Source organism: Gekko japonicus, unplaced genomic scaffold, assembly GCF_001447785.1.
Source record: "Gekko japonicus isolate JY-2015 unplaced genomic scaffold, Gekko_japonicus_V1.1 scaffold2581, whole genome shotgun sequence".
Lineage (NCBI taxonomy): Eukaryota > Metazoa > Chordata > Lepidosauria > Squamata > Gekkonidae > Gekko > Gekko japonicus.
The window spans coordinates 144,837-154,504 of record NW_015174352.1 but is presented as its reverse complement, the minus strand read 5'-3'; the positions used below and the strand labels follow the sequence as shown (position 1 = coordinate 154,504).

The 9,668-nt window shown below is 48.7% G+C and overlaps 1 protein-coding gene across 1 annotated transcript in view; it reads right to left on the bottom strand.

The window, feature by feature from the left end:
* LOC107121401 (fascin-like) overlaps positions 1 to 9,668 on the bottom strand; it is a 46,172-nt gene that overhangs the window by 10,511 nt on the left and 25,993 nt on the right. Inside the window, exon 4 of the mRNA XM_015424313.1 lies at positions 2,009 to 2,127. Coding sequence (XP_015279799.1) covers positions 2,009 to 2,127 — 119 coding nt within the window. The remainder of the gene's footprint in view (positions 1 to 2,008; positions 2,128 to 9,668) is intronic.

Genomic DNA, 9,668 nt, shown 5'->3' with positions numbered 1-9,668 from the left:
GAGGCAGAGGCCTCCGGCTGCAGGGCCCGTTTTCCCTCCCACCCCCACCCACTCCAGGGCCGGCGACTGGAGGTCATAGGGTCTACCCTCCAAAGCATCCATTTTCTCCAGGGGAACTGATCTCTGTCATCTGGAGATCAATTGTAACAGTGGGAGAACTCCAGGTCCCACCTGGAGATTGGCAACCCTCGGGGGAGTCAGCTGCACAGCAGGGGGTTGAAGAAAATGGTTTGATGGCTGCTGGGCCAAGATTGGCAACAATAGTTCCCCAGGAGCCCCATCGTAAATGCACCAAACAATTCCTAAAGATTTTCTGAAACACTACTGTGTTGATAAATTGCAGCACTTTGAAGTAGCACCAAAGCGTTAAGATCTCTCCAGCTGTCACCTGGAGACTGGCAACAGCTTGTCTGGAGTGTGGGCAGTATGGCATTGTATCTGTCTGAGGTCCCCCTCTTCCTTCTCCTCCTCAGACCCCACCCTCAGCAGGCTTCATCCCTAAAATATCCTGGAAGTTTCCAACCTGGAGTTGGCAACCCTATCTGCCTGTCTGTCTTAAGTTTTACAACCCCCCTCCCCCACAGCCTCTGCCTAGGGAGCAGCTGACATCATTCTCCTCTCTCAACTGAAAAAATCCCAACTGCCTTGCGGGGGGGGTGAGTTTGAGGTGTGGAATAGAGTGTTGTCCAATCAGCTTCCATATGCAAATAACCTTGGAACGCTGGGCGGGGCTGCACAAAGCAGCCAGTCAACCCAGCCAGTGTTACTGAGTGGCAGTTTTTTCGGCCTAACACTAAAGGGGTGAAATTTAGAATGTTCATATAGAATGTTCTTATTCAATTATATATAAGGAGAGATTGTTGCACAATCTTTTAACAAATCCCTTTAATTATACTTTGTGGTGTTCTTGAACTCTGGGGCTTCAATCTGAATCCAATACTTTAGCCCGTATTGGCTATAGCTACCCAAGTAACTTTTCTGGAATTCACCTTGTAAGTGTTCTGCCTCACAGAGTTGACTTCTTGTTCTTAGACCTGGGAGGAATAGAGGCCTGGGACTCCCTTGGTCTCTAGCTGTCTAGATAGGTAATGACTGGTGGCAGTGGCATCCTGAGGGGTGACAACTCACACTACAGGCCTTTTGTCTATTTGTCTTGCCCAGCCAGCCCCTCACCCTGAAACAGGGCTTGGCCGTGAGATCCTTTGACAGTGCCATTTATCAGACAGATTGCTCATGCCAACTTTCATGCTCTTGGGGCAAATGTCCTTGACTTTATCAATAGGACTTTTAGTCTACATAATGATAGAAAACTGATGTATTTTTGAAAAGAATTCCACAAGCTATGTTAATCTGTTGGAGCAAAATAAGTCTAGTGGTATATTATGTCTCTACAAAATAGGTTCTGTTTCTTTATTTCAGGACCCTCTTATTGTGAATGTGTTGTCATTTCAAATTCAAAAATTAAAAACAAAAAAACCCCACTAAGAGTTTATGCCAGCATATTTTATTTATGTTTTGCACTGTGCCGTCCTTGATTAGGTTTCGTGTTTGTCTTCCAATGCCTATTTCCTACAGTCCGGTAGGAGTGGTCCTCATCCACTCTGAATGGATGAACTTCTCTTTGATTGGGTAGTGCTTCAAATTGGCCTCTCTTTGTACCATCTCCCCGTTTTTTGTTAGTCTTTAAAGTCATCACTGGGTTTCTGTTTTATTAATTTCTTTTAAAAGGACCCCTCCTCTGACCCTCCTCCACAACTCTAGTTTCTGGTAGGAATAGTTTGGGAAGCCTACTCGGTGAGGACCACTTGCCTGCCAAAGATCATCCATCAACAGGAACACTCACATGAAACTATTATCCTCTTGACTAACAGGGCATGCATGGTGGGGCAAAAGAAGACATCTTGGTGATTTCTGCCCCTCCCTCCTACTGTGTATAGCTGGGAGACAAACTGAAGTAGTTGGTTTTGCCTGATCCAACCCATTCCTCTCAGCCTGCAGACTGACTCACCAAGGCCATATATGTGCCACAGTAGCCACGGAAGCAGGCTCTCTTGGTGTCATCATCAAACAGCAGTTGGAAAACCTCTGTGTTCCCTACGGCCGTGGCATTGGCATACAGGTCAGCACCTGGAGAGTCAGCAAAACAAAGGGCTCAATAAAAAAAGGGGAAAAGAAGCAACCCCAACTCAAAGCAGTTCCACATGTCATTACTGCCACCCCTTGTTAGCCAAAGTTACTACAGTATTAAGATAGAAAAATGATGCAGGGAATGAGATAGAAATCTGTATTTTACATGCTGCCCTTACCTGCAACCGCTGTGCATCATCGAGCGCCTTTTGTGCAGGCACACACGGGGACCTGCAGGACTGTAGTCCTGCCGTGGAGAACGGCTTCCAAGTCTTTAAAGACGTTTCTAGGCTCTAGGAGCGCTCCCCTCCCCCCAGTATGTAGAGATTCCTTTCCCATTCAAAGGGTCATGTGACAAGAGGCAGGGGCAAGCACTCCTCCCTCAGTTCCCTTCGCTGCAGTGAGGAGACCTTTGCTCAGTCAGCAACTCACAGCAGGGAAAGGAGGGAGGGATGTGTGCCTGCACAGAAGACCACTCAATGAACAGCAGTTTGTCAGACTCTTGGAGAAATCAGTTCCCAACAACAGTCATTCAGAAGAATGAAAAGTTTATTGAGACATTGATAGGATCCAGCCTGTACATTGGCTGTGTTAGAACTGAAAATGGAGGCACGAAAGCAATAGATATACAAAGTTCCCACCTTGGTGACATCCCCCCATCACATAGACAAAAGCCAGACAGTGTAAGCTGAGACTCAAGGCCGGTGCATGTTCCCAGGCATGCTAATCTACAATCTACTTCAAAGCATCCGAAAGCGAAAGTGTTTAGAATTCACACTCTCCTTGTCCCCCTCCCAACTTTTATGGCAAGCAAGAAATAAAATGGAAAATGAGTTTGATATTATGCCCCCCCAAAGGCCCCTCACCCTGCAGGTTTGAGGGGGTAGTGTTTGTGGGGGCTTTAACATGTTTGCCTCACACCCATTCATTATGAAATACATCAAAGTCCTTCCATTTGACCAGATAGTATAAGCACCCCTGCTTCAATTTAGAATCTGATTTCTTCAACTTCTTGGTGGGCTTCACCATCAACCATGGGGGGTGGGTCTGCTGGTCAAGGTCTCCATGCATTCAGACCTGGATCCTTCTTCAGCAAACTGAAATGGAAGACAGGATGGATATGCTTTAGAGCTTTAGGCAATTCAAGTTCCACAGCTATTTTATCGATCACTCTCAACACCTTGAAAGGGCCAATGTATTTCCACCCCAGCTTTTTCCTTGGCTGGAGCCCATTCAAGTGTTTGGTGGAGAGGTACACAGAGTCACCTGGGTTTAAGCCCCACTCGGGAGCTCTCCCCTTGTTGGCTTGTTTTTTGTAATCCTCTTTAGCCTTAGTCAATGTCTTTTGTATGGTGGACCATTGGTTTCTCAGGTCGGTCCACCACGTATGCAAATTGCCTGTTTCGGAGGTTAGAGAGGCCACAGTGGGGAGGGGGGCTCCCTCAAAGCCGTGCACAGCCATAAAAGGTGAAAGTCCAGTAGCACTGTGGATGGAATTATTATAACTATACTTTGCATAGGGGAGGAGGTCTGCCCAGTCATCTTGTTGGTAGTTAGTGAAACATCTGAGAAATTGTTCTACTACTTGATTCACCCACTCAGTTTGCCCATCAGTCTTGGGGTAAGTGCTGCTCAGACCCGGCTCGATCCCCAAGAGAACCATCAGTTCCTTCCAAAAGTTGGCAACAAATTGTGACCCCCGGTCGGAGATAATCTTGCAGGGAAGGGAGTGTAGCTTCACAACCTGCTGCATGAACAATTTGGCCAGAGCTTTAGCAGTGGGCAGTTGGTTGCACAAAATGAAGTGTGCTTGTTTTGAGAATAGGTCCACAACCACCCATATGACAGTCTTTCCCTTACTAGGTGGCAAATCATTTATAAAATCCATTGAAATAACAGCCTAAGGCCTGTCAGAGATCTCAAGGGGCTGTAATGTACCAGGCAGTTTCCCCACTCTCTTCTTCCCCATTAAGCATATTTGGCAGGAGCTTACATATTGGGAAATATCCGCTCTGAAGGAGGTGCAGGGTTTTCAGGTATCCAAAATGCCCCACCAGTTTATTTTCATACCCATAAGCCAGGATCTCCTCCCTCAGTGCTTTGGGCATGAATAGTCTCTCCCCTCGGTACCAACACCCATTGTCCTGTTGCACCACTGAGTCATTGTTTTGGATGTCCCCCGGGTCCTCATCAGAAAAAGCAGTTTTGAATGTGGAGATCCAGGGATCAATATCCCTCTCAGGGATTTCCTGTTTGGCTTGGCTGCACGTAACAATGGCACTGCCCAGCTGGGTAGGTGTGAACATCATGTCCACTGCCTCCTCCCGTTGGCTTGCATGTTAGGGAAGGCAGGACAACGCATCAGCCAAGAAGTTGGACTTTCTGGGGAGGTGGTTGGAGGGTGAAACAAAACCTAGAGAAGAACTCCACCCACCTGAGTTGTTTAGCACTCAACTGTCTGGGCATGCACAGGACTTCTAAATTTTTATGGTTGGTCCATACTTCAAACAGTACCGTGGCTCCCTCCAACCAATGCCTCCAAGTAGTGAGGATGAGCTTAACGGCGGCCGCCTCTTTGTCCCAAACTGCCCAGTTTCTCTAGGCAGAGAAGAGTTATTTGGACACGTAAGCTAACGGGTGTAATTTTCCGTCCTCCCCCCTTTGCAGGATGCCTCCCCTATGGCCACATCCACATCTACTTGGATCACGAAGGGCTTTGTTTCATCGGGGTGATGTGTTTCATCAGAGGTGAACAGTTCCTTAAGTTTATCAAATTCCAGGGTCCAGTCTAACTTGGTACTCAGTTTATTGCCCTCAGGACCCTTTCCTTTTGTTTTCAGTAAGTCTGTCAGGGGTAGGGCTTCCTGGGTGAAATTGGGGATGAATGCCAGGTAGAAGTTGGCAAACCCGAGAAGAGATTGTAGCTAGCGTTGGGTCCAAGGGGGCTCCCAACTCAACACATCTTGCACCTTATTGGAGTCCCTTCCCTGAGATCCAGTACCCCAGGAAGTCCAGTTCGTCTTTATGGAACTCACACTTCAAGAATTTGGCAAATAGCTGTCCCTCACTAAAACCACATGCAATTCCTTATCTCATGAATAGATCCGGATATCAAGATAAACCAGGATCCCTTTGTACAAATGCTTGTGAAACACTTCATTGATTAAGTTCATAAAAACCCTCAGGGCCCCTGCCAACCTGAACGTCATCACCAGGTATTCAAATTCACCCAGCGGGGTATTGAAGGCTGTCTTGTGTTCATCCCCCTCCTGGATGCGCACCTAAAAATAAGCATCTCTCAAGTCCAGTTTTGTGAATATGCGCCCCTGTGAAGCCTCAGCCAGGAGATCTTTGATAAGGGGCAGGAAGTAAGTGTTAGACATGGACACAGCGTTTAAACCCCGGTAGTCAGTGCACAGTCTCAACCCCCCATCCTTCTTTTTCCAGAAAAGCACGGGGGCAGCGAAAGGGGAGGAAATGAAGCCCCAAGCCAAGTTTTTATCCATAAACTTACACAGCTCCTCCTTTTCGGCTGGGCTCATGGCGTACAACTTTCCTTTGGACATCTTGTGCCCCGGCAGTATTTCTATAGCACAGTCAGTTTTGCGGTGAAGGAGTAATTCATTGCTTCCGCCTTCTCAAACACCTGAGCCAAGTCCCAGTACTCAGGAGGAATCAGGTCAAGTTCACCTTCCGCCAAGCACACACGCTCCAGGGTAGACATTGGCACCTCCCCCCACTCTGCCCTTCACTCATGTCCATTGCATCAGGGGTCAGGGAAGTACAGGGCTCCCCCGCTCCACTGGATATACGGGTCGTGATCTCAGAGCCAGGGATTGCTCAGTACCATTGAAAATTTGGCTGAGGGGATGATAATGAAGGAGCATTGCTCCCAATGGGTTCCCATCCCCAATGGTACAGCCTGGTATTTGCAGGCTTCTTTCATAGGGGACCCACCCATTTGGGTGAACACTAGGGGCTCCAGGAGTACATGAACGAGTGCTCCCAACCCGGTGACTAAAGTAGAGCTAATCAAGTTCTGGGCACACCGAGTCAATTAAGGCCCACACCTGAATCTGGGTGCCTAGTTCGGGGTTCACTACAGTCAAATAAAACAGGGGGGGGAGGTTCTCACCAAGCTTTGCACCTTGGACTTTCGGACCTGCCAGGTTGCGCCATTCACAGCAGGTCCCAGCCTTTTCCCGCCGCCGGTGAGGGTTCATCTCCGCTGGAGAAGGTGCCGTCCAGATCCCCCCTTTCACTTACCTAGAGAGCCTTTGAGTTCTTTGCCTGGGTCCCCGGTTGCTTGGTCTTTCTTTCTTTCTTTTTTTCTTCCTTCCTTTCTGCCTGCTTTCCTTCCCCCTGTCCCTTTTCAAGGGGGCAGTTGGCCAAGAAATGCCCAGGGGCTCCACATCTCAGGCATAGCCCTTGCATCATCCTTTGATCCCGCACGGTCTCCCGTGACTTGGGGCCGCTTCTGGGCTGGTACATCCTCAAGCGGATGGGCTCGGTTCTCTGCTTCACACATCACCTGAATCCACCAGTTGAGGATCAGTGGGTTGCCTTGCGCTAGAGCCTGATCCAGAATTGTGAGGTTCAGGCTGGCCTGGCAGAACTCGATGAGGACTTCTTCTGACCAGCCTTGCAGCTTGGCCACGTGCATTTTGAATTCATCAGAGTACTTTCGCACCATACAAGCCCCGTGGCACAGGCCCCGCAGGCGGGTGCATGCCCTCTCCAGCAGGCCCTCGTACTGCCATCGGAGGGCCCACATGAAAGCGTTCACATCTCGGAGCTCTGGGCCTCAGATGCTGTGGAGCCCCATGAACCAATCTGCGGCCTGGTCCCGCAGGCACCAAGTGATATAATCCACTCAGTGCTCGTCTGATGCGAATGTGGGACCCCAGTCCCTCAGGAACTTTTGCACTTGTAGGAGGAAGAATGCCAGTTTCTCAGGGGTGCCGCTGAACGTTGCCTCCATGGCATCCCGGGGTCTCTCAGGTCCTGCTGGCAGTCCCCCCAGGCCGGCTGGTGCAGCAGGCACAGCTGGTGGCCCCCTGGCATGCTGGTGCACCTCCCCCTCCTGCTCCATCCCAAGCCGGGGGTACAACAGGTGGAAACATGTTAAGCAAACCTTTAAGGAATTTCTTAGATTCAGGAGTGGAAAAAACTAGCCACTCTCTAACTGGACCATGCTAAGCAGAGATGGTGGGTAAGTGAACCTTTATCGACGAGGCAGCTAAGCCACCTTCTTTCAATTCCAGGAGATAGTAAAAAAATCCTGCTCAAATTGCAGGCTCACAGGTTGAACCCTTGCTTGCCCCTCTACAACACAAATCTTTTCCATTTGTACTCATATGACCTCGTCATGGGTTTTACGAAAGGCTGTTAAGACCTGCTCTACCTTTTTTGAAGAGTTCCCTGCTGCAGGATTAGCCAAGTGGCTAGGTGCAACGGTCCCATTTCTGGGTGACAAACAGGGCCTATGTGCAGACCTTCCTTTGGGGGCAGTATTATATATCACCCTCTGGCTAGTTTCCACAGTGTGGGGAAGCATGCCCTTCTGGGCCAGCAGTCTTCTTTTATTTTCGAAACAACCTTGTGCAGAATACCAAGGGGGGTTGCCACTGGAAGACATGCCCCAGTGAACTCTTCCCCATGGCTGCTCTGGTGGTATTTTTTGTTGTCTGCTGTTGTCTCCCCATGCTTTGAAAATTGGGGCCAGCTACTGGTTTGATATGGACCCCTCTTCATCTATGTTTGCGTCCATGCTCAGGCTATCTGCTAGGGTGCTGTCTAGACCAGCTATGTGAACAGCTGTCAGCTGTACCCTGTGTCTTATTGCCCACTGTTATATGAGTGTGGCTTCTCTGCACAGGCAGAGGGATCCCATGCCTTCTTCTTTGTTCAGGCAGAACTTTGTGGTGACATTGTCCTTTGCTACCAGGACATGATGTTCTCTGATTATCTCTGTAAAAGAAGTGAGAGCAAGTTTGATGGCATTCAACTCTAACAGATTGATATGAAGGGTGGACCCTTTCCCTTTCCTTGGGTCAGTCACAAGTTCTTTCAGAGCTGTTCTCTCAAGAGCAGTTCTCAAAAGAGCTCTCTCAGCCCCACCCTACCTCACAGGGTGTTTGTTGTGGGGAGGGGAAGGGAAAGGAGATTGTAAGCCGCTCTGAGACTCCTTCTGGTAGTGAAGGATGGGGTATAAATCCAATCTCTTTTCTTCTACTACTTTCATAACCCCTTTGCTCTTAGTCCCTGACAATGAGCCCCCCCCTCCACCCAGTGAGGGAATTGTCTGTAAACAAATGCAAGTCATGGGACTGCACCCCTAGTGGGATTCCTCTGAGGAGGTTGTCAGAGATAGACCACCAGATAAGGGATCTTAAAATGGCTCTTGGGACAGATAATTTTTTCCACTGCAGTTCAGAACTGGAATCAAAGTTCCTTGTGAACTAATGGCCTGATATGTAAATGTGCACAAGGAACCACTGCAGTAGTTGAAGCCATATAGCCCAGAAGTTTCTGCATGTTTCTAGCCGATTGGAATCTGCTGGATAAGAACTTCCATACAAGGGCCATCATAGTTTTGGCCCTTGGAAGGGGCAAGTACACCTTTCCTTCTATGGCATTTAGAGATGCCCCAATAAAGGCAATAGATGGGATGGGAGTCAGGCAGGACTTCTGCCAATTTACCAGAAAACCCAGGGACTGGATTGTGTCTAGGGCAAACCTTAAACACAGTTTACCTGGGGAATCTTCTACAAAGAGCCAATCATCTAGATAGGGATACACTGTTGTTGGATCCCCAAGCATCGAGAATAAATCCACGTTTTCAAGAAAAGCAAAATTTATTTCAAAGCGTTGAAGACATACTCAAACACGTTCTTTGTTAGAACTGGGGATACACAGGTAGGGCGAGCATAATAAAGGAAATTCAAACAGATACATATCCAATGAATAATATTCCCGCTGGCGGGCTAATGAAACGGTTGCGCGCCCAGGCCATGGGAACCAGGCAGAACATCAGACAAAACACAGGTGCAGTTCTCATGAGATAGTAATAGGCAAGCATTACAGCATCTTCTCCCCCACACATCCACCAGTAGTTATCTTATGCATTCCAGCACAGAAGCAGGATAGTAAAAACAAGCCGGGTGCAACAGGGTAAAGATATGTACACAGAGGTCACAGAAAACAGAATGGCAGCTTACTGACATACTGCCCCCCTTAAAATACATCTAAAACACACCTCCCGGGTCGGGCGGGAGATCTCCCGGGCTGGGCGGGAGACCTCCCGGTTTGTCCGGGAACCTCTTGTGGAAACTACGGATCAGGTAAGGGGCCCGAATATCCCCTTCTTCCACCCATTCGCGGTGCTGGGGACCGAAATCAACCCATTCGATAAGGTACCATAGTTTACCACGTTTCAATTTACAATCAAGGATATCAGCGATCTCAAAATGTTCATCCCCTTCCAAAACGACAGGTGGAGGAGGAGTAACTGATGGTCTCCAGGGAGACGGGCCAGGATC